Genomic DNA, 26,036 nt, shown 5'->3' on the forward strand with positions numbered 1-26,036 from the left:
AGTTTTCTTTGAAACTGGATTCGGACACAAAGAAGGTACAACTATCTCCTGATTAATATTTTTGTTGGAAACAACCTTTGGTAGAAAACCAGGCTTAGTACGCAAAACAACCTTATCTGAATGGAACACCAGATAGGGTGGAGTACACTGTAGAGCAGATAACTCAGAAACTCTTCTAGCAGAAGAAATAGCAACCAAAAACAAAACTTTCCAAGATAACAACTTAATATCTATGGAATGTAAAGGTTCAAACGGAACCCCTTGAAGAACTGAAAGAACTAGATTTAAACTCCAGGGAGGAGTCAAAGGTCTGTAAACAGGCTTGATCCTAACCAAAGCCTGAACAAATGCTTGAACATCTGGCACAACTGCCAGTCGTTTGTGTAGTAGGAAAGATAAAGCAGAAATCTGACCCTTTAGAGAACTCGCAGATAATCCCTTATCCAAAACTTCTTGTAGAAAGGAAAGAATCCTAGGAATCTTTATCTTATTCCATGGGAATCCTTTGGATTCACACCAGCAGATATATCTTTTCCATATTTTATGGTAAATCTTTCTAGTTACCGGTTTTCTGGCTTGAACCAGAGTATCTATCACGGAATCTGAAAACCCACGCTTTGATAGAATCAAGCGTTCAATCTCCAAACCGTCAGCTGGAGGGAGACCAGATTTGGATGTTCGAATGGACCCTGAACAAGAAGGTCCTGTCTCAAAGGTAGCTTCCATGGTGGAACCGATGACATTCACCAGGTCTGCATACCAAGTCCTGCGTGGCCACGCTGGAGCTATCAAGAACACCGAGGCCCTCTCCTGTTTGATCCTGGCTACCAGCCTGGGAATGAGAGGAAACGGTGGAAACACATAAGCTAGGTTGAAGGTCCAAGGCACTACTAGTGCATCCACTAGAGTCGCCTTAGGATCCCTGGATCTGGACCCGTAGCAAGGAACCTTGAAGTTCTGACGAGACGGCATCAGATCCATATCTGGAATGCCCCATAGTTGCGTCAACTGGGCAAAGATCTCCGGGGTGGAGTTCCCACTCCCCCGGATGGAATGTCTGACGACTCAAATAATCCGCTTCCCAGTTTTCCACACCTGGAATGTGGATCGCAGATAGGTGGCAGGAGTGATTCTCCGCCCATTGTATGATTTTGGTCACTTCTTTCATCACCAGGGAACTCCTTGTTCCCCCCTGATGATTGAGATACACAACAGTCATGTTGTCTGATTGGAATCTTATGAATCTGGCCTTTGCTAGCTGAGGCCAAGCCCTGACAGCATTGAATATCGCTCTAAGTTCCAGAATGTTTATCGGGAGAAGAGACTCTTCCCGAGACCACAGTCCCTGAGCTTTCAGGGATTCCCAGACCGCGCCCCAGCCCACTAGGCTGGCGTCGGTCGTGACGATGATCCACTCTGGACTGCGGAAGCTCATTCCCTGGGATAGGTGATCCTGGGTTAGCCACCAACGGAGTGAGTCTCTGGTCTTCTGATCTACTTGAATCACTGGAGACTGTCTGTATAGTCCCCATTCCACTGTTTCAGCATGCACAGTTGTAATGGTCTTAGATGAATTTGCGCAAAAGGAACTATGTCCATTGCTGCAACCATCAATCCTACTACTTCCATGCACTGAGCTACGGAAGGATGAGGAATAGAATGAAGAACTTGACAAGCGTTTAGAAGTTTTGACTTTCTGACTTCTGTCAAGAAAATCTTCCCTTCTTGGGAACAATAATAGATTCCTTAGAAATGAACTCTTGTCGACTGAGACAGGGAACTTTTTTCTATGTTCACCTTCCATCCGTGAGATCTGAGAAAGGCCAGAACGATGTCTGAGTGAGCCTTTGCCTTCGAAAGAGACGACGCTTGTACTAGAATATCATCCAAGTACGGTACTACTGCAATACCCCTTGGTCTTAGAACCGCTAGAAGGGATCCGAGTACCTTTGTGAAAATCCTTGGAGCAGTGGCTAACCCGAATGGGAGGGCCACAAACTGGTAATGTTTGTCCAGAAAGGCGAACCTTAGGAACTGATGATGTTCTTTGTGGATAGGGATATGTAGATACGCATCCTTTAGATCCACGGTAGTCATAAATTGACCTTCCTGAATTGTGGGTAGAATCGTTTGAATGGTTTCCATCTTGAACGATGGTACTCTGAGAAATTTGTTTAGGATCTTTAAATCCAGGATTGGTCTGAAAGTTCCCTCTTTTTTGGGAACTACAAACAGATTTGAGTAAAATCCCATTCCTTGTTCCGCCGTTGGAACTGGGTGTATAACTCCCATCTTTAACAGGTCTTCTACACAATGTAAGAATGCCTGTCTCTTTATTTGGTTTGAGGATAAGTGAGACATGTGGAACCTTCCCCTTGGGGGTATTTCCTTGAATTCCAGAAGATAACCCTGAGAAACTATTTCTAGCGTCCAGGGATCCTGAACATCTCTTGCCCAAGCCTGAGCAAAGAGAGAGAGTCTGCCCCCCACTAGATCCGGTCCCGGATCGGGGGCTACTCCTTCATACTGTTTTGTTAGCAGCGGCAGGCTTCTTGGCCTGCTTACCCTTGTTCCAGCCTTGCATCGGTTTCCAGGCTGGTTTGGTCTGTGAGGTATTACCCTCTTGCTTAGAGGATGCAGAATTAGAGCCCGGTCCGTTCCTGAAATTACGAAAGGAACGAAAATTAGACTTATTCTTGGCTTTGAAAGGCCTATCTTGTGGGAGGGCGTGGCCCTTTCCCCCAGTGATGTCTGAGATAATCTCTTTCAATTCTGGCCCATAGAGAGTTTTACCCTTGAAGGGGATATTAAGCAATTTTGTCTTGGATGATACATCCGCTGACCAAGACTTTAGCCAAAGCGCTCTGCGCGCCACAATTGCAAACCCTGAATTTTTCGCCGCTAATCTAGCCATTTGCAAAACGGCATCTAAAATAAGAGTTAGCCAACTTAAGTGCGTGAACTCTGTCCATAACCTCCTCATACGGAGTCTCTCTATTTAGCGACTTTTCTAGTTCCTCAAACCAGAACCACGCTGCTGTAGTGACAGGAACAATGCACAAAATGGGTTGAAGAAGGTAACCTTTCTGTACAAAAAACAGAATTTATGTTTACCTGATAAATTACTTTCTCCAACGGTGTGTCCGGTCCACGGCGTCATCCTTACTTGTGGGATATTCTCCTCCCCAACAGGAAATGGCAAAGAGCCCAGCAAAGCTGGTCACATGATCCCTCCTAGGCTCCGCCTACCCCAGTCATTCGACCGACGTTAAGGAGGAATATTTGCATAGGAGAAACCATATGGTACCGTGGTGACTGTAGTTAAAGAAAATAAATTATCAGACCTGATTAAAAAAACCAGGGCGGGCCGTGGACCGGACACACCGTTGGAGAAAGTAATTTATCAGGTAAACATAAATTCTGTTTTCTCCAACATAGGTGTGTCCGGTCCACGGCGTCATCCTTACTTGTGGGAACCAATACCAAAGCTTTAGGACACGGATGAAGGGAGGGAGCAAATCAGGTCACCTAAATGGAAGGCACCACGGCTTGCAAAACCTTTCTCCCAAAAATAGCCTCAGAAGAAGCAAAAGTATCAAACTTGTAAAATTTGGTAAAAGTGTGCAGTGAAGACCAAGTCGCTGCCCTACATATCTGATCAACAGAAGCCTCGTTCTTGAAGGCCCATGTGGAAGCCACAGCCCTAGTGGAATGAGCTGTGATTCTTTCGGGAGGCTGCCGTCCGGCAGTCTCGTAAGCCAATCTGATGATGCTTTTAATCCAAAAAGAGAGAGAGGTAGAAGTTGCTTTTTGACCTCTCCTTTTACCAGAATAAACAACAAACAAGGAAGATGTTTGTCTAAAATCCTTTGTAGCATCTAAATAGAATTTTAGAGCGCGAACAACATCCAAATTGTGCAACAAACGTTCCTTCTTTGAAACTGGTTTCGGACACAGAGAAGGTACGATAATCTCCTGGTTAATGTTTTTGTTAGAAACAACTTTTGGAAGAAAACCAGGTTTAGTACGTAAAACCACCTTATCTGCATGGAACACCAGATAAGGAGGAGAACACTGCAGAGCAGATAATTCTGAAACTCTTCTAGCAGAAGAAATTGCAACTAAAAACAAAACTTTCCAAGATAATAACTTAATATCAACGGAATGCAAGGGTTCAAACGGAACCCCCTGAAGAACTGAAAGAACTAAATTGAGACTCCAAGGAGGAGTCAAAGGTTTGTAAACAGGCTTAATTCTAACCAGAGCCTGAACAAAGGCTTGAACATCTGGCACAGCAGCCAGTTTTTTGTGAAGTAACACCGACAAGGCAGAAATCTGTCCCTTCAGGGAACTTGCAGATAATCCTTTTTCCAATCCTTCTTGAAGGAAGGATAGAATCCTAGGAATCTTAACCTTGTCCCAAGAGAATCCTTTAGATTCACACCAACAGATATATTTTTTCCAAATTTTGTGGTAAATCTTTCTAGTTACAGGCTTTCTGGCCTGAACAAGAGTATCAATAACAGAATCTGAGAACCCTCGCTTCGATAAAATCAAGCGTTCAATCTCCAAGCAGTCAGCTGGAGTGAAACCAGATTCGGATGTTCGAACGGACCCTGAACAAGAAGGTCTCGTCTCAAAGGTAGCTTCCAAGGTGGAGCCGATGACATATTCACCAGATCTGCATACCAAGTCCTGCGTGGCCACGCAGGAGCTATCAAGATCACCGACGCCCTCTCCTGATTGATCCTGGCTACCAGCCTGGGGATGAGAGGAAACGGCGGGAACACATAAGCTAGTTTGAAGGTCCAAGGTGCTACTAGTGCATCCACTAGAGCCGCCTTGGGATCCCTGGATCTGGACCCGTAGCAAGGAACTTTGAAGTTCTGACGAGAGGCCATCAGATCCATGTCTGGAATGCCCCACAGCTGAGTGACTTGGGCAAAGATTTCCGGATGGAGTTCCCACTCCCCCGGATGCAATGTCTGACGACTCAGAAAATCCGCTTCCCAATTTTCCACTCCTGGGATGTGGATAGCAGACAGGTGGCAGGAGTGAGACTCCGCCCATAGAATGATTTTGGTCACTTCTTCCATCGCTAGGGAACTCCTTGTTCCCCCCTGATGGTTGATGTACGCAACAGTTGTCATGTTGTCTGATTGAAACCGTATGAACTTGGCCCTCGCTAGCTGAGGCCAAGCCTTGAGAGCATTGAATATCGCTCTCAGTTCCAGAATATTTATCGGTAGAAGAGATTCTTCCCGAGACCAAAGACCCTGAGCTTTCAGGGATCCCCAGACCGCGCCCCAGCCCATCAGACTGGCGTCGGTCGTGACAATGACCCACTCTGGTCTGCGGAATGTCATCCCTTGTGACAGGTTGTCCAGGGACAGCCACCAACGGAGTGAGTCTCTGGTCCTCTGATTTACTTGTATCTTCGGAGACAAGTCTGTATAGTCCCCATTCCACTGACTGAGCATGCACAGTTGTAATGGTCTTAGATGAATGCGCGCAAAAGGAACTATGTCCATTGCCGCTACCATCAACCCGATCACTTCCATGCACTGAGCTATGGAAGGAAGAGGAACGGAATGAAGTATCCGACAAGAGTCTAGAAGCTTTGTTTTTCTGGCCTCTGTCAGAAAAATCCTCATTTCTAAGGAGTCTATTATTGTTCCCAAGAAGGGAACCCTTGTTGACGGGGATAGAGAACTCTTTTCCACGTTCACTTTCCATCCGTGAGATCTGAGAAAGGCCAGGACAATGTCCGTGTGAGCCTTTGCTTGAGGAAGGGACGACGCTTGAATCAGAATGTCGTCCAAGTAAGGTACTACAGCAATGCCCCTTGGTCTTAGCACAGCTAGAAGGGACCCTAGTACCTTTGTGAAAATCCTTGGAGCAGTGGCTAATCCGAAAGGAAGCGCCACGAACTGGTAATGTTTGTCCAGGAATGCGAACCTTAGGAACCGATGATGTTCCTTGTGGATAGGAATATGTAGATACGCATCCTTTAAATCCACCGTGGTCATGAATTGACCTTCCTGGATGGAAGGAAGAATAGTTCGAATGGTTTCCATCTTGAACGATGGAACCTTGAGAAACTTGTTTAAGATCTTGAGATCTAAGATTGGTCTGAACGTTCCCTCTTTTTTGGGAACTATGAACAGATTGGAGTAGAACCCCATCCCTTGTTCTCTTAATGGAACAGGATGAATCACTCCCATTTTTAACAGGTCTTCTACACAATGTAAGAATGCCTGTCTTTTTATGTGGTCTGAAGACAACTGAGACCTGTGGAACCTCCCCCTTGGGGGAAGTCCCTTGAAATCCAGAAGATAACCTTGGGAGACTATTTCTAGCGCCCAAGGATCCAGAACATCTCTTGCCCAAGCCTGAGTGAAGAGAGAGAGTCTGCCCCTCACCAGATCCGGTCCCGGATCGGGGGCCAACCTTTCATGCTGTCTTGGTAGCAGGTTTCTTGGCCTGCTTTCCCTTGTTCCAGCCTTGCATTGGTCTCCAAGCTGGCTTGGCTTGAGAAGTATTACCCTCTTGCTTAGAGGACGTAGCACCTTGGGCTGGTCCGTTTCTACGAAAGGGACGAAAATTAGGTTTATTTTTTGCCTTGAAAGGCCGATCCTGAGGAAGGGCGTGGCCCTTACCCCCAGTGATATCAGAGATAATCTCTTTCAAGTCAGGGCCAAACAGCGTTTTCCCCTTGAAAGGAATGTTAAGTAGCTTGTTCTTGGAAGACGCATCAGCCGACCAAGATTTCAACCAAAGCGCTCTGCGCGCCACAATAGCAAACCCAGAATTCTTAGCCGCTAACCTAGCCAATTGCAAAGTGGCGTCTAGGGTGAAAGAATTAGCCAATTTGAGAGCATTGATTCTGTCCATAATCTCCTCCAAAGGAGGAGAATCACTATCGACCGCTCTTATCAGATCATCGAACCAGAAACATGTGGCTGTAGCGACAGGGACAATGCATGAAATTGGTTGTAGAAGGTAACCTTGCTGAACAAACATTTTTTTAAGCAAACCTTCTAATTTTTTATCCATAGGATCTTTGAAAGCACAACTATCCTCTATGGGTATAGTGGTGCGTTTGTTTAAAGTGGAAACCGCTCCCTCGACCTTGGGGACTGTCTGCCATAAGTCCTTTCTGGGGTCGACCATAGGAAACAATTTTTTAAATATGGGGGGAGGGACGAAAGGAATACCGGGCCTTTCCCATTCTTTATTAACAATGTCCGCCACCCGCTTGGGTATAGGAAAAGCTTCTGGGAGCCCCGGCACCTCTAGGAACTTGTCCATTTTACAAAGTTTCTCTGGGATGACCAACTTGTCACAATCATCCAGAGTGGATAATACCTCCTTAAGCAGAATGCGGAGATGTTCCAACTTAAATTTAAATGCAATCACATCAGGTTCAGCCTGTTGAGAAATGTTCCCTGAATCAGTAATTTCTCCCTCAGACAAAACCTCCCTGGCCCCATCAGACTGGGTTAGGGGCCCTTCAGAAATATTATCAGCGTCGTCATGCTCTTCAGTATCTAAAACAGAGCAGCCGCGCTTACGCTGATAAGTGTTCATTTTGGCTAAAATGTTTTTGACAGAATTATCCATTACAGCCGTTAATTGTTGCATAGTAAGGAGTATTGGCGCGCTAGATGTACTAGGGGCCTCCTGAGTGGGCAAGACTCGTGTAGACGAAGGAGGGAATGATGCAGTACCATGCTTACTCCCCTCACTTGAGGAATCATCTTGGGCATCATTGTCATTGTCACATAAATCACATTTATTTAAATCAATAGGAATTCTGGCTTCCCCACATTCAGAACACAGTCTATCTGGTAGTTCAGACATGTTAAACAGGCATAAACTTGATAAAGTACAAAAAACGTTTTAAAATAAAACCGTTACTGTCACTTTAAATTTTAAACTGAACACACTTTATTACTGCAATTGCGAAAAAACATGAAGGAATTGTTCAAAATTCACCAAATTTTCACCACAGTGTCTTAAAGCCTTAAAAGTATTGCACATCAAATTTGGAAGCTTTAACCCTTAAAATAACGGAACCGGAGCCGTTTTGAACTTTAACCCCTTTACAGTCCCTGGTATCTGCTTTGCTGAGACCCAACCAAGCCCAAAGGGGAATACGATACCAAATGACGCCTTCAGAAAGTCTTTTCTAAGTATCAGAGCTCCTCTCACATGCGACTGCATGCCATGCCTCTCAAAAACAAGTGCGCAACACCGGCGCGAAAATGAGGCTCTGCTTATGCTTTGGGAAAGCCCCTAAAGAATAAGGTGTCTAAACCAGTGCCTGCCGATATTATTATATCAAAATACCCAGATAAAATGATTCCTCAAGGCTAAATATGTGTTAATAATGAATCGATTTAGCCCTCTAAGCCATCTCCGTGGAGATGTTGCCTGTACAACGGCAAAGAGAATGACTGGGGTAGGCGGAGCCTAGGAGGGATCATGTGACCAGCTTTGCTGGGCTCTTTGCCATTTCCTGTTGGGGAGGAGAATATCCCACAAGTAAGGATGACGCCGTGGACCGGACACACCTATGTTGGAGAAATCTTTTTAAGCAAACCCTCCAATTTTTTATCCATAGGATCTTTGAAAGCACAATTATCCTCGATAGGAATAGTAGTGCGCTTGTTTAGAGTAGAAACTGCCCCCTCGACCTTAGGGACTGTCTGCCATAAGTCCTTTCTAAGGTCGACCATAGGAAATAATTTCTTAAATATAGGAGGGGGAACAAAAAGGTATGCCGGGCTTCTCCCATTCCTTATTCACTATGTCCGCCACCCGCTTGGGTATAGGAAAAGCATCGGGGTGCACCGGAAACTCTAGGAACTTGTCCATCTTGCATAATTTTTCTGGAATGACCAGGTTGTCACAATCATCCAGAGTAGATAACACCTCCTTAAGCAGTGCGCGGAGATGTTCTAATTTAAAATTTAAATGTCACAACATCAGGTTCAGCTTGTTGAGAAATTTTTCCTGAATCTGAAATTTCCCCATCTGACAAAACCTCCCTCATGGCCACTTCAGATTGGTGTGAGGGTATGACAGAACAATTATCATCAGCGCCCTCCTGCTCTTCAGTGTTTAAAACAGAGCAATCGCGCTTTCTCTGATATGCAGGCATTTTGGATAAAATATTTGCTATGGAGTTGTCCATTACAGCCGTCAATTGTTGCATGGTAATAAGCATTGGCGCGCTAGAAGTACTAGGGGCCTCCTGCGTTCGCAAAACTGGTGTAGACACAGAAGGAGATGATGTAGAACCATGTCTACTCCCTTCATCTGATGAATCATCTTGGGCAACTTCATTATCTGTGACAGTACTGTCCTTACTTTGTTTGGACGCTTTGGCACAATTATCACATAATTTAGAAGGGGGAGACACATTGACTTTCATACATATAGAACATAGCTTATCTGAAGGCACAGACATGTTAAACAGGCTTAAACTTGTCAGTAAAACACAAAAACCGTTTTAAAACAAAACCGTTACTGTCTCTTTAAATTTTAAACAGAGCACACTTTATTACTGAATATGTGAAAAAATATGAAGGAATTGTTCAAAATTCACCACAGTGTCTTAAAGCATTAAAAGTATTGCACACCAATTTTCAGAGCTTTAACCCTTAAAATAACGAAACCGGAGCCGGTTACAGTTTTAACCCCTCTACAGTCCCAGCTACAGCCTTTGCTGCGACTCTGCCAAGCCCAGAGGGGAATACGATACCAAATGACGCCTTCTAGGAACTTTTCCAACTATTTTCAGGTCCTCACACATGCATCTGCATATCTTGCTCTCAAAAACAACTGCGCAGTAATGGCGCGAAAATGAGGCTCAGCCTACAACTGGGAAGGCCCTTCCTGACTGGAAAAGGTGTCTAACATAGTGCCTGATGTTAAAAAACGTTCCCCAAGTTTATAAGTGTGAAATACAAGAATAAACATGTATAAAATGCCCAAATAAAGCAATCGATTTTGCCCATAAAAGTGTCTACCAGTTTTATAGCCCATATTAAGCCCTTTATTCTGCTTGAGACTAAGAAAATGGCTTACCGGTCCCCATGAGGGGAAATGACAGCTAGTCATACCTTAAGCAGAAAAGTCTGCTAACTGTTTCCCCCAACTGAAGTTACTTCATCTCAACAGTCCTATGTGGAAACAGCAAAGGATTTTAGTTACTGTCTGCTAAAATCATCTTCCTCTCACAAACAGAATTCTTCATCTCTTTCTGTTTCAGAGTAAATAGTACATACCAGCACTATTTTAAAATAACAAACTCTTGATAGTAGAATAAAAAACTACAACTAAACACCACATACTCTTAACCATCTCTGTGGAGATGTTGCCTGTGCAACGGCAAAGAGAATGACTGGGGTGGGCGGAGCCTAGGAGGGACTATATGGCCAGCTTTGCTGGGACTCTTTGCCATTTCCTGTTGGGGAAGAGATATTCCCACAAGTAAGGATGACGCCGTGGACCGGACACACCAATGTTGGAGAAACAATTAACTTTTTCACAAACTTTGGGATTCTCACTGAAATTATTTACATACCGCTTGTGCAATTATGTCACAAATGATTGCAAATGCTTATCTGGGATCCCCTTTGTTCAGAAATAGCAGACATATGTCTGTCATTGCTTTGGTAATTAGAATGCCGCTAATTGCAGCTGAGCACCACACTTCTATTATTCCCGGCAGTGAATGGGGTTAATCAGATAGCTTGTAAGGTTAATTTTAGCTTTAGTGTAGAGATTACCCTTCAAGCTGACACTTCCCACCTCCTGATCCCTACATAGGGTTGCCACCTCGGTCATGTTTTCCTGGACACTTATGGAGTTACACGTGCTGCAGGGTAAGCAGGGCGGTACAAGTATTGCATCTTAGGTACTGACAGTCTTCCAATATAATTTTTTTTTTAAATGAATCCCCCCTCCCCTATTTGCTACAGTGTGGGATCCCCCCTTACCCTCCAACTTCCCTGATCTCTCCCAAACAGCACACTAAACCTCCCTCTCTAACTAGTGTTTTTTTTTACATTTTCTGTAGTGTAGCTCCCCATCCCTCCCTCTCCCTTTATTAATTTATTTTTGCAGCAGTGTAGGGCCCTCCGACTCCCTCCGCAGCAGGACCACTCACCCGCCTCCTGGATTTCCTTCAACTCCTTCCTGTTGGCACCAGAAGATGATCATTACAGATGGTACGATCTGGCATCTGCCTTTATATGGAACCGGAGCACCAATTGCGCTCCAGTTCCATATACAGGTAGATGCCTGGAGCTCAGGAACTACAGCTCTCGGCTGTAACTTAACATCCGAGACTGCTGGAGCTTCCTGCAGCTCAGACGTATATATACACATCGTGCAGTACAAAAAGCAAAGTACTGCACAATGTATATATAAACATTATGGATTAAGGGGTTAAAGTATTTTTTTTTTATTTATGCACCTAATATTATCCACCACATTGTAAGAGATATACATGCAAAAATAAATACATTTAAATCTGCCAATTATAACCCGTTTGCATGTCTAAGACACACCCCTTCAAAAAACTCTTGAATATTTTTTATCATACTTCCTTTGCTGTGGCCAATTAAGATAGATGCATACAAGCTCCTGCTCTGCATCAACCAATCACTGTGCAGCATTAGGAGTATAAGGTTTATGCATTCTATAGAACACACTCCAGCTTATAGAGTTAAATTACAGGAAACTAATGAAAGTGCAATGCAAAGTTTTAGAATTTAAGTCATGGGGAATAACCTTTTGAGTTTAAATGTCCCTTTAAGGTGTCAATATCATAATGTATATCATACTGGCAAGATCACATTGATAACTTATTTTATTTTTATCTTTGGCATTATTATGGAATAATAATAGTAGAGCCAACATATTTGTGCTCTCTCTCACACACACACACACACACTCACTAAACACACAAATTACTTGTGCAGAAATGAGACCCACTACTTCTTGTGTACTGGAGGGGAAAGTTTATTTCTAAAGTAGGAAACTGGGGGAAAGTTTATTTCTAAAGTAAGAAACTGGGAGGTGTCTAATCTGGCAGGGAAACCGTGCCTTTCAGTAGTTTCCCACTGGTGGAGACACAGACTAGATGGGAAAGTGTCTGTCTTGGCCACATTCCCAATAGCGATCAAATAATCAAACCATTTCCAAGTAGGATAAACTGGCATTTGTAAGAATCTACATACAGGGGGAGCTTAGGGAGGGAGCTGAGCCAATGTCCCCTTCAAAGAGGGAGTCACACTTATTTTAGAAACCTGGAAGCATACAAGCTCTCCATATTTAAAGCTATCATTTGCTGATAACTCTTAAGAGTCCGTGTGGTTTCTTATAGATATAAATATAGAATTTGACAGTAGATAAGAACCAACAAGGCCCATCAAGTTTACCCATATTACGTTACTTTTACTTAGGATAGTATTATGCATGCCCCAAGCATTTTTTTATTATTTTTACAGTCTTTGTGTTTACCAAATCTATTGAAAGTTTATTCAATGATTCTACCCTTGTTTTATTATTTATTTTTTGTGGAAAATATGCTTTCAGCTTCCACTTTATTAAGTCGCTTCATATATTTGAAGGTTTCTATCATGTCACCTCTTTCCATTCTCTCCTCTACACAATACATATTTAGGTCTTCGAGTTTGTCTTTGTACATTTTATATTTTAGACCGTGTAGCAGTTTAGTAGCCCTCCTTTGGACAGTTTCTAGTTTATATCATTCTGCAGATATGGTCTCTACTGTACACAGTATTCCTGATGAGGCTTAACTTGTGATCAGTAGAGTGGCATAATAACCTCGTTATGTCTGCTACTAATACCTCTCCCAATGCAATCAAGTATTCAACTGGCCTTACTGGCTGTAATCGTGCATGGTCTACCAAATTTTAAATCATCTGAAATAAGAATTTCCAAGTCTTGTTTCTCTTTAGTGACAGTCATTAATGTAACATTTAGACTATAATTGGCCTTTGGGTTTTCAGATCCTATGTGCATAATTTTGCTCTTGATAATATTACATTTCAGATCCCATTTATTTGCCCAGTCCTCCAGTTTTTCTTTTTTTTAATATCACTGTTCATTTGATCCACCCCTCCTGGAACATCAACTCTGCTGCTGATACACAAATTTGTAACAAACAAGCAAACCTTCTCCTGGAGCCCACTAAAATATCACTAATGAACATGTTAAACAAAACAGGCCCAAAAACTGACCCTTGGGGAACACCACTAGTAATTGACCCCATATTTGAATGTAATCCATTAATTGAAACCCTCTGTCTTCTATCCTTAAGTCAGCATTCTACCCACTTAGCAATCTTAGCATCTACTCCAAGGCAATACATTTTGTGTCATTTAGAGACAAAAATAGAAAATCAGACAGATGGACAGATTAACTGGTTAACTGTACATCTTATTGCTTTATACTATCAAGCACATATTATTAGGCCAAATTGTTTTTGTACATTTCTAGCTGCTTTATTAGAAAGTCTGGCTGTTTTTTATATCTAGTAGTTCTGATTGGTACATGGAGATCATATTCATTTAATCTTGAACTTAAAAACTCACCTCTGACAACCGGTAGTCACCACCTAAGCCTTCTCCGTACTCGTTCCGTGTCTTTGCCCTCAGCAATGTGACATTGCCATGATATTTACTGACAGGGACATATTGATCTGCTGCTTTAAGTTTGTAGTAAAATGAAGAGGCGGCAAATCTGAGAGATTCTGGACTGATATCTCTGTGGCTCTGTGTAATCAGCTGCACTGCAGCATTGACTCGAGCTTCTAGGTTCTCCAGGGGCAGCAGAGTCTCCAGTAGCTGTAAAGAGAGAGGAAATACACATTGTGTTGGGGACAACGTAGTCAGACTCCACCACTGCCTCAGTGTCCTACCTTCCTTATAAAAAGGAGTTTTCTCCCTGATGTTTAAATAAAAACATTCAAATATTTTTTAGTCTTTCTGTTCCTTTCACTCCCGTTATTTTCAATATCAATTTAAACAGCTTTAGTTTAAAAGGGCTATAATAATGAAAAAAAATATAATATGCTCTAATTTGCTAGAGAGCATGTACTTTTAACACTAGCAATGCCCCAAACCTATGTGTTTATTACCCACTTGGGCGCTGCAAAGTACTGTTGGTCCCAAGTGGAAATTGCTGCTGACCCTATAAGCACTGGTAGCTGGACAACTAACACTGCTGATTGGATGACTGCTAGTTTCTGCCCTTGACCAGCAGTTCTCTGCAGCTCCTGCATGTATGTTTTCATTATTCTGGCCCTTTAATCTTTTTCTATGCAAATACATAACTTTAGCATATTTCAATAGTGCTATTTCAGGGACATGAAATATTAATTTATATTAAGCTTGATGTTGATTTAATAGTCTCTCAAGCTTTTTGCCTACCAGCGTAAATATGCTTGCTTTTCAGTTGCTCTCCTCATGTTTTCAGTTTATAAACTTTTAAATATCCTCAGTAGGGGTATACGATTTCCACGTCATATTGCCCTAGTTTGGTCCGTCACGTACTCACTGATTTTATTCCTTACTGACTTACAGAAGCTTTGGGACATTTTCTAAGATAAACATTACCTTATTATGAATAAACATTACCTTATTATATTCTGTGCCTGTGAATTGTTGGATGAACGCACACAGAGCCTCCGTTTCAGCCTCTGCATCACTGCCCGGCGTTAGCTTGGCACGGTAACTCTGCAGATAGGAGCAGATTCACAAATTCATTATGGAACACATCACAGACCAATTATATAACATTTATCCCACTGCACAATGTACAAGCCATGCAATATTTGCATACATTTTATTAAACCAAAACATGATCCTCTCTGTACCTCTCAAATGTCTTTCACAAGTGTATCCCCCATCATAAATTAAACACCCTATTTGTACCCTAAATGTAGGCTGTACCTGTGTATAAGCAGCAACATAAGAGTGGGAGCCATCAAACAGGAACAGGCTGTCTGGAGCATGTGAGTTTTCCCGCTGAGCCTGCAGCTGGGAGCACATCTCAAACGCTACACAGGCCCCAAATGAGTAACCAGCAATCAAGTAGGGACCTTCTTGTTGCACTTGCTTAATACATTGTATATAATATGAGGCCAGGCTTTCAATGCTGTCCAGAGGGGCGGCTGTCAATTGAAAGAAGAACGTATAAGCCAGTTGTGTGTGCATTTCTAACAATTTACATAATCATCATTCTAGAAGTTTACAAACGCAGTCACCTACTGGTGGGTGCAGCATTTACCTTTTGTGCACTGCAGACCAAAACAAGGTAGGCTTAGTTTGGAAGCCAGGCTCTGAAAAGCTGCAACAGATCCTTCTATTGGGTGCACCAAGAAGAGAGGCCTTTCCTTACTTTGCACATCATTAAGTTTGGTAAGTGTGGAAGCGTCTGGATTCACCAACAGATTGTCCATATTCAAAAGATTAAACTCTGCAGATATCTTCTGGGAGGGCTTTGTTTCTATTGAAAAATATATATATTGAAAAGAAATCCATTGTACATATAAAGGGGGACTATTTAACAGAAAAAATAGTTTTGGAGGAAAAAAGGTGATAATATTGAAGCGGTTTAAAAGGAAGTATCTGCTTCAGCACAGTTTATTCATAGGATCAAATTGGTCACTGGATGATAAGTATTTAAAAAAAAAAAAATCAAGACAAATATTCTTTTTACAAAAACAAAAATCTATAATAATAATACATCTTAAAATATATTTTTTAACAAAAGCCCTTTAAATTAAAATGTGCAAAAGTAGGTAGTTAGGTTAAACATAAATAATTCTGTTTCTACCTTCAGGTTTTGATGAAAGTTCACGCAACTTGTTAATGGTGAGTTGTCTGACTTCCCTCATTGCCATCACAATATCATAATCTCTCTCAAGAGTCTGTCGGACCTCTACACCCATGAGGGAGTCCAAGCCTAGATCTGCTAGGGTGGTATCAGGGTTTAAGCTGCTCACGTCACGGACACCTGTAAAAGACAGTTACTTCCATAATTTGAATATATTCAAAAATGTATATATATATATATATATATATATATATATATATATATATATATATATATATATATATATATATATATATATATATATATATATATATATATATATATATATACATACATACATACACACATATATACACATACATACATACATACACACACACACATAGTTCAGTCCCAAAGCACAGGCACTCTGGTCTTGAGTAAAAAATCACGTTTATTCAATCAAGATTAAAAACACATAACGTTTCGACACATTGCTGTGCCTTTGTCACGTGTCAAGAAATACAGCAAATAAACTAAAAACAATGACAAACATACATCAAAACAATCCTTATATACCCATCATGTAGCTTCATACAGCTTAAGCGTACCGCCATTAAGCACATCAGTGACGTCATCAGAATGTGCCAACGTGTCTTTTTAATCTTGATTGAATAAACCTGATTTTTTTTCTCAAGACCACTGAGTGCCTGTGCTTTGGGACTGAATTGGATACACTTTGCAGTGCACGGTGGCACTCTACATTTCAGTGAGATTGTGCTGTTCCTTCTGGATGTATGTATGTATGTATGTATGTATGTCTTTATTAATCTTTATTATTTTACACACATAATCCCATGATTTATATTATACATAAATGTAAACATTTATTTTAGCAAAAATAATATTAGAACCCATTAAATAATATCGTTCTTACCTAAAATGTGTGCAACAGCTTCCGCCAGATTTTGCTGTCCACTTCCATTGGCTTTAACAGATATTGTTTTCTCAGCCAGGACAAAACTGGACATCACTGGGTGAGGCTGGTTCAGAAATTGGTCCAGAACTTCTAGACATGAGCTGATCCTCTGAGGCAAAGTCCCACCGATTACTGTGTCATTAGTACCCATAGTTTCCAGAACCACTCCTACGTCACCAATGGCACCCCACTGTATAGCCAAACCTAAGGGACAGATGTGTTCAGTGGTTTACACACCAACAGTATAAAAGACTATTGGGTCTCCTCTCTCTCTATTGTATGAGACACGGATAATAAATATGGGCCAGTTTTCTAAAGACACTCAAATGTTAACAAAATAATTGTATCTATCAGAAATTGCACATTAGTAGAAAGTATACAACTGATATTAATGCTGTATTCATTTTCAATTTAAAGAGCCTTTACTTCATTTTTTCAGACAGTTTAAATGCATCTTTTTCATATGCACTACAGAGAGTGATCTCAAATTATTTAATAGTAAATAAGCGATGCACAGATAATACGGACGTTCTATATTAAGACATTTATATGGTAAAAGAAAATTGCAAATGGCAGAAGCCATTCAGGATGTGATGCTCTTGTTTTTTTTTTTTTTTACAAAGGATATCCATTACAATAGAAAAAAAGCACTTTCAGGGGAGGATTCCGATGAGGCCTTCAAACATTCAAACTGCAGCAACAGTTTTGGGTAAAAAAATTAAAAATCTTTACCAAGAAGCTTTTCAGGAAAAAAAACACCACTTACCAAGCTCACTTGTGCTAATAACATCTATACTGTATGTAGTGACTGTATTAAGCATGTGTATGGAAATAAAAAACTGCTTTGCACAACTTGCCCAAACTGACACAGAACCAAAATATGAATTTCCATTTTGGGAGTAAAATGGGCTCTTAATCATTAGAGAGAAATGTTGTAATCTGTAGAAAATATATCCAAGCAATGTACAGTCAGGCAACTCATTACATACTGCAATAAATCCTACCATATGATAGACAACTTTGTACATATCTATAAATATGATGGAGAGACTAGGATACACACTGATGCTTTACAATGTGGTCTTTAATATCTAGATAACTGATCCGTTTTCTTGTTTACCTGGAAGTCTGTCACAACGTCGCTTTTCACAAATACGCTCCATTGTAGAATTGGCAAAACCATAGTTACTTTGCCCAGGATTTCCTCTCCCACAACTCACAGAGGAGAAAACTACAAAGTGATCAAGCTCTGGACATTTCTCACGACTAACTCTGATAAGAAAAAAAAAAATGAATCAATGTATAGGTAAAAATGTATTCTCTTTTTCAATTGTGCATTTAGCGACATAATTCATCATATTTCATTTGGAAACCTTTCTTTCTGCTAATTTGTGTGTAATTACCTGTCTAAGTTAAGAGTTCCATCATACTTTGGTTTGTTCACATCTTGAAAGAGTTTTGAGGATAAGTTTTCAATCATAGCATCTTTCAGGACCTATGGGAAAAAATAATAATAATTGTGACCCATATTAACAGCGGTATGAGGCTGGAAAAATATAAATTTAGAAAAAAAAAAATAACCCAAAAACAAAATGTATGCTTACCTGATAAATTTCTTTCTTTTCGGGCATGGAGAGTCCACGATTTCATTCCAATTACTAGTGGGATATTCAACTCCTGGCCAGCAGGAGGAGGCAAAGAGCACCCCAGCAGAGATGTTAAGTGTCACTTCCCCTTACCCATAATCCCCAGTCATTCTCTTGAAGGAAAATGGAAAAAGGTGATAACATGGGTATAGAGGTGCCAGAGGTTTGTACAAAAAACTGCCATCTCAAATTTAAATAAGGGCGAGTCGTGGACTCTCCATGCCAGGAAAGAAAGAAATTTATCAGGTAAGCATAAATTTCGTTTTCTTTCCTATGGCATGAAGAGTCCACGATTTCTTTCCAATTACTAGTGGGAACCAATACCCAAGCTAGAGGACACAGAATGAAAGGGAGGGAGAACAAGACAGGCGGACCTAAACAGAAGGCACCAACGCTTGAAGTACTTTCTCCCAAACGAAGCCTTGGCAGAAGCAAAAGTATCAAATTTGTAGAATTTGGAAAAGGTATGCAACGAGGCCGCATTGCAAATTTGGTCCACAGAAGCTTCATTTTTGAAAACCCAGGAAGAAGAGACAGTCCTAGTGGAATGAGCCATAATTCTCTCAGGAGGCTGCTGGCCAGCTGTCTCATAAGCTAACCCGATAACACTTCTCAACCAAAAAGAAAGAGTGGAAGAAGTGGCTTTCTGACACTTATACTACCCAGAGAAAACAACGAACAGGGCAGATGATTGCCGAAAATCCTTAGTTGCATGAAGGTAACATTTTAGAGCACGCACAACATCCAGGTTATGCAACAGGTGTTTATTCAGAGAAGAAGGATTAGGACAAAAAGAAGGAACAACAATTTCCAGGTTGATATTGTGATCCGATACCACCTTAGGAAGAAATCCCAGCTTAGTACGAAGGACCACCTTATCCGCATGAAATATAAGGTAATGGGAATTACACATTACACTGCAGAGCCGAAAGCTCGGAAACTTAATATCAACCGAATGCATTGGCTCAAACGGAGCCTGCTGCAAAACTTTTAGAACAAGATTAAGGCTCCAAGGAGGAGCAACAGGTTTAAACACAGGCCTGATTCTGACCAAGACCTGAACAAAAAAGATTGAACATCTGGCAGATGTTTGTGCAAAAGAATAGACCGTGCAGAAATCTGACCCTTCAGAGTGCTGACTGACAGACCTTTCTCCAGGCCCTCCAGAAGAAAAGACAAAAATTCGGGGTACCCTTATCCTGCTCCAAGAGAAACCCTTCAAATCACACCAATAAAAAAGGTATTTACGCCATACCTTACACGCCTCAAGCATGGTATCAATTACCTTCTCAGAGAAGCCACGCCTAGCCAAAATTAGGCGTTCAATCTCCAAGCAGTCAGCTTCAGAGAATCTAGGTTTGCGTGGAGGAAGGGACCCTTAAGTAGAAGGTCCTTCCTCAGAGGCAACCTCCAAGGGGGAAGAGATGACATCTTCACCAGATCAGTGAAACAGATCCTGCGAAGCCAGGCAGGAGCTATTAGAATCACAGACACTCTCTCTCCTGTTTGATGCCAGCAATGACTTGTGGAAGGAGAGCAAACGGAGGAAATAGATATGCCAGACAAGTTCCAAGGAACCGCCAGATCGTCGATCAGAACGGCTTGTGGATCTCTTGATCCGTACTTTAGAAGCTTAATGTTTCGGCGCAACACCATCAGCTGTAGGGATCTCAGATGGAACCAAGCGAAAGGAATGATGTCCATAGAAGCAACCATCAGACCAATTACTTCCATGCACTGAGCCACTGATGGACGGACAGAGGCCTGAAGAGAACGGCAAGAAGCAAGAAGTTTGGATTTTCTGACATCCATCAGAAAAATCTTAATGGATAGAGAATCTGTAATTGTTCCTAAGAAGCACACCCTGGTATTTGGTACTAGAGAACTCTTCGTTAGAGATAAATGGAAGATATTATTAATAGTGTCTCTGTAACTCCACTATACAACCAAACTTGAACCAAAAAACCTAGAGAAATTGGTTATAGATAGATTAAGGAGACAATAAAGAAAGCGTGGTTTCGCCTGTGACTATTAACCTTTAGATGGGAAAAATAGAAAAGTCTAAAAGTGGATTCTACAGTTCTAAAATATATTCGAACCTTAATATATAGTAGTATGAAATAAATGTATTTTTAAAACTTCATAAATAACTATGCAGAGATATGGTTAAATCAATATAATATTTATTCAATAAAATGTCCCTCAATTATATAAAATGTAAATTCATGCATAAAAAATGAATCATATAAAGACTGGCCAGTCTAACAAAAACTAAATAATATAAATCTATCTAATTATCTTAAAAAATTCCAAATAAATTATCTCTAAATATATCTTATTTTTTTTTAAAAGAGTCAGTATATTGCATCAGTAACCAACAGGGAACCAAAGCAAAGAGAGAAGGTACTTCATATCGCTTGAAAAAGGCTGCAGTAGCAGCTGAAACGCGTAGCGTTTAGAACTCTGCTTTTCCAATTTATTTTGACGACGGAGCCTGGGGAAACCATCTGTCCTGATATTAAAGTCACTGTTGCGACAGGTGACCGAATATTGTAAAAGACCAACCTGATTGCAGCTTGAACTCATTTCTGCCAGGCTTGAAAAATACGCTTGTACAGACAAAGACACAGAGGACACATTGGAGCCGATGTGAATCCAGGATTATTTGTTTTTTTCCCATAAAACAAAACACAACAAGTAAGACTCCGTTAGAACAAGAAATTACATTAACTCTATTTTGATAAAAAGAGACTTTAAAGTAGCATTTACCGGTATCTGCTGAAGAATATTTGTGAGACTTAACACATTGAAGAAATTTAATGATTGGAAAAACTCTTTGCCTTCCCTTATTTCAAAGTCATATGGATCCATTCATTCATCACTAATTTAATTGCACAAAAAGCTCCAGATACCCATATCTGTGAAAAGTAGTAATCACACAAGATAGCCTGCCCTTTCAAGGATTGTTTATTTTATATATTTCTAAAGTGTACTAATTTTTTACTGTTATCAATTTGAGAATATTATTTATCCAGTATTTATGAATTTATAAATATATTTATTTTTGAATCAGTGTTGGATATTGCTCGAATGGTTCCCTGTTGGTTACTGATGCAATATACTGACTCTTTTTTAAAAAAATAAGATATATTTAGAGATCATTTATTTGGAATTTTTTAAGATAATTAGATAAATTTATATTATTTAGTTTTTGTTAGACTGGCCAGTCTTTATATGATTCATTTTTTTATGCATGAATTTACATTTTATATAATTGAGGGACATTTTATTGAATAAATATTATATTGATTTAACCATATATCTGCATAGTTATTTATGAAGTTTTAAAAATACATTTATTTCATACTACTATATATTAAGGTTCGAATATATTTTAGAACTGTAGAATCCACTTTTAGACTTTTCTATTTTTCCCATCTAAAGGTTAATAGTCACAGGCGCAACCACGTTTTCTTTATTGTCTCCTAGAGAACTCTTCTCCAGATTCACTTTCCACCCGTGGGAACGAAGAGATACCAATCCTTCAGATCTATCGTAGTCATGAACTGACCCTCCTGAACCAAGGGTAGAATGGAACGAATAGTTTCCATCTTGAAGGATGGAACCTTGAGGAATTTGTGGAGACATTTTAGGTCTGAAATGGGACGGAAAGTTCCCTCTTTTTTGGGAACTGTAAAAAGATTTGAGTGGAATCCTTGACCCTCCCTGTTCCTCTACTGGAACTATCACTCCCAGGGAAGATAGGTCCTTTACGCAGCTTAAGAAGGCCTCTCTCTTTACCTGGTTTGCAGATAACCTTGACAGGATAAATATGCTCCTGGGGAGGCAAGATTTGAATCCTATTCTGTAACCCTGGGATACTATTTCCACGACCCAAGGATCTGGAACATTGTGGATCCAAGCCTGCCGAAAAAAGGAAAGTCTGCTCCCCACTTGATCCGCGATTGGGGACGGCCCCTTCATACTGATTTAGAGTCCGCTGAACACTTCTTGGCTTGTTTCCCCTTATTCCGAGGCTGACTGGACCTCCATTAGGTCCTGGATTGATCCGGCTTGGAAGACTTTTGTCCCTTGACATTATGAAAGGAACGAAAATTAGAATTCTGGTGACCCTTCGATCTATTCTTTTTGTCCTGGGGTAGGAAAGAACCCTTTCCAACAGTAATTTCGGAAATGATCTCCGCAAGACCAGGACCAAATAAAGTCTTGCCCTTATAAGGTAAAGACAGAAGTTTAGATTTGGAAGTTACATCTGCAGACCAAGATTTTAACCAGAGAGCTCTGCAAGCTAAAACTGCAAGGCTAGAAATATTGGCCCCCAGTCTAACCACTTGCATGCTGGCATCACAGATAAAGGTATTAGCCAGTATTAGAGCCTTGATCCTATCGTGGATCTCTTCCAAAATCAGGTCAGACAAGGCATCACACCAATAAGATGCTGCACATCTTTAAGTTAGCCTCCAGCTTCTTATCCATGGGCTCTTTAAAGGAAGAACTATCCTTAATAGGTATAGTGGTTCTCTTAGCAAGAGTAGAGATAGCTCCCTCTACCTTAGGCAGTGCGCCATGAGTCACACACAGAGTCAGCAAACGGAAGCATTTTCTTAAATACAGGGAACGGTGAAAAGGAATTCCTGGCTTTTCCCATTCCTGAGCAATAATTTCAGTCATCCGGTCTGGAAAAACCTCAACAGATGAAGGAACGACATCAAACACTTAAGTTTATTAGATTTCTTTGGGGTCTCAGCAACAGTAGAGTCGGAGTCTTCCAAAGTAGCAAGGACCTCCTTCAAAAGTAACCGAAGGTGCTCTAGCTTAAATCTAAAATGAACTTCCTCTGGATCGGCTGTACTAGGATTGATTTTTCCTTCTACAGTCTCAGAATCAGAAATTTCACCAACAGAATCTGCTGAGGAATGATCTTCTTCAGATAGATAGAATGACTAGCGCAGACTTAGTCAGAACTCTTAGTATGAGAAATGTTCCTAGATTTTCTCTTCCTCTTACCAGTTACAGGGAAGGCTGATAAGGCTGCAGAAACGGCAGAAGTTATTTGTGCAGCAAAATCTCCTGGTAAATAAACACCCCCAGAAACTTGTTGAGAGAAACCGCAGGGCACTGCATGTGAAGCAGCTAACGCTTGGGACGTTTGAGGAGAAAGCTGAGGCATGGTACGGACAACATTGTACTGAGAGACAGCTGGCTCAGAAAGGGAGTTCTTGTCCCTGGACAACAAAGTCTTATTTAAACATGTGGTATAAAATTGCACAGGAGGAACAATAGAAACCTCCAAGCAAAATAAACACTTATCAAAGTTTGTAGTTAAGTCTGATTCAGTGTCCATAATGAAGGAAACGATCCCCACAGTAATCAGAGAGAGAAAAAACCCCATAAATAATAATAAAAAAATTAAAAAAAAATAATAAAAAAAAACATAATTTATGCTTACCTGATAAATTCCTTTCTTCTGTTGTGCGATCAGTCCACGGGTCATCATTACTTCTGGGATATAACTCCTCCCCAACAGGAAATGCAAGAGGATTCACCCAGCAGAGCTGATATAGCTCCTCCCCTCTACGTCAGTCCCAGTCATTCGACCAAGAATCAACGAGAAAGGAGTAACCAAGGGTGAAGTGGTGACTGGAGTATAATTTAAAAAATATTTACCTGCCTTAAAAAAACAGGGCGGGCCGTGGACTGATCGCACAACAGAAGAAAGGAATTTATCAGGTAAGCATAAATTATGTTTTCTTCTGTTATGTGCGATCAGTCCACGGGTCATCATTACTTCTGGGATACCAATACCAAAGCAAAAGTACACGGATGACGGGAGGGATAGGCAGGCTCATTATACGGAAGGAACCACTGCCTGAAGAACCTTTCTCCCAAAAATAGCCTCCGAAGAAGCAAAAGTGTCAAATTTGTAAAATTTGGAAAAAGTATGAAGCGAAGACCAAGTTGCAGCCTTGCAAATCTGTTCAACAGAGGCCTCATTCTTAAAGGCCCAAGTGGAAGCCACAGCTCTAGTGGAGTGAGCTGTAATTCTTTCAGGAGGCTGCTGTCCAGCAGTCTCATAGGCTAAACGTATTATGCTACGAAGCCAGAAAGAGAGAGAGGTAGCAGAAGCTTTTTGACCTCTCCTCTGTCCAGAATAAACGACAAACAGGGAAGAAGTTTGGCGAAAATCTTTAGTTGCCTGCAAGTAGAACTTGAGGGCACGAACTACATCCAGATTGTGTAGAAGACGTTCCTTCTTTGAAGAAGGATTTGGACACAAGGATGGAACAACAATCTCTTGATTGATATTCCTGTTAGTAACTACCTTAGGTAAGAACCCAGGTTTAGTACGCAGAACTACTTTATCTGAGTGAAAAATCAGATAAGGAGAATCACAATGTAATGCTGATAACTCAGAGACTCTTCGAGCCGAGGAAATAGCCATTAAAAACAGAACTTTCCAAGATAACAATTTTATATCAATGGAATGAAGGGGTTCAAATGGAACACCTTGTAAAACGTTAAGAACTAAGTTTAAACTCCATGGCGGAGCAACGGCTTTAAACACAGGCTTGATCCTAGCTAAAGCTTGACAAAAAGCCTGGACGTCTGGATTTTCTGACAGACGCCTGTGTAACAAGATGGACAGAGCTGAAATCTGTCCCTTTAATGAACTAGCCGATAAACCCTTTTCTAAACCTTCTTGTAGAAAAGACAATATCCTAGGGATCCTAACCTTACTCCAGGAGTAACGTTTGGATTCGCACCAGTATAGGTATTTGCGCCATATTTTATGGTAAATCTTTCTAGTAACAGGCTTCCTAGCCTGGATCAGGGTATCAATAACCGACTCAGAAAAACCACGCTTTGATAAAATCAAGCGTTCAATTTCCAAGCAGTCAGCTTCAGAGAAGTTAGATTTTGATGTTTGAATGGACCCTGTATCAGAAGGTCCTGTCTCAGAGGTAGAGACCAAGGTGGACAGGATGACATGTCCACTAGATCTGCATACCAAGTCCTGCGTGGCCATGCAGGCGCTATTAGAATCACAGATGCTCTCTCTTGTTTGATTTTCGCAATCAATCGAGGAAGCAGCGGGAAGGGTGGAAACACATAAGCCATCCCGAAGTTCCAAGGTGCTGTCAAAGCATCTATCAGAACCGCTTCCGGATCCCTGGATCTGGACCCGTAGTGAGGAAGTTTGGCGTTCTGGCGAGACGCCATGAGATCTATCTCTGGTTTGCCCCAACGTCGAAGTATTTGGGCAAAAATCTCCGGATGAAGTTCCCACTCTCCCGGATGAAAAGTCTGGCGACTCAAGAAATCCGCCTCCCAGTTCTCCACTCCCGGGATGTGGATTGCTGACAGGTGGCAAGAGTGAGACTCTGCCCAGCGAATTATCTTTGATACTTCCATCATTGCTAGGGAGCTTCTTGTCCCTCCCTGATGGTTGATGTAAGCTACAGTCGTGATATTGTCCGACTGAAACCTGATGAACCCCTGAGTTGTTAATTGGGGCCAAGCTAGAAGGGCAT

At 41.1% G+C, this 26,036-nt stretch overlaps 1 protein-coding gene across 1 annotated transcript in view; it reads right to left on the minus strand.

Annotated features, from left to right (window-relative positions):
- The window catches only part of FASN (fatty acid synthase), a 92,366-nt gene that overhangs the window by 7,428 nt on the left and 58,902 nt on the right, over positions 1 to 26,036 (minus strand). The window contains exons 35-42 of the mRNA XM_053705711.1: positions 18,241 to 18,332; positions 17,958 to 18,109; positions 16,796 to 17,041; positions 15,880 to 16,059; positions 15,331 to 15,549; positions 14,994 to 15,214; positions 14,679 to 14,777; positions 13,635 to 13,886 (exon numbers count right to left, since the gene is read on the minus strand). Of these exons, the coding sequence (XP_053561686.1) occupies positions 13,635 to 13,886; positions 14,679 to 14,777; positions 14,994 to 15,214; positions 15,331 to 15,549; positions 15,880 to 16,059; positions 16,796 to 17,041; positions 17,958 to 18,109; positions 18,241 to 18,332 (1,461 nt within the window). The remainder of the gene's footprint in view (positions 1 to 13,634; positions 13,887 to 14,678; positions 14,778 to 14,993; positions 15,215 to 15,330; positions 15,550 to 15,879; positions 16,060 to 16,795; positions 17,042 to 17,957; positions 18,110 to 18,240; positions 18,333 to 26,036) is intronic.

This window comes from Bombina bombina, chromosome 1 (genome assembly GCF_027579735.1).
Source record: "Bombina bombina isolate aBomBom1 chromosome 1, aBomBom1.pri, whole genome shotgun sequence".
Taxonomy (NCBI): domain Eukaryota; kingdom Metazoa; phylum Chordata; class Amphibia; order Anura; family Bombinatoridae; genus Bombina; species Bombina bombina.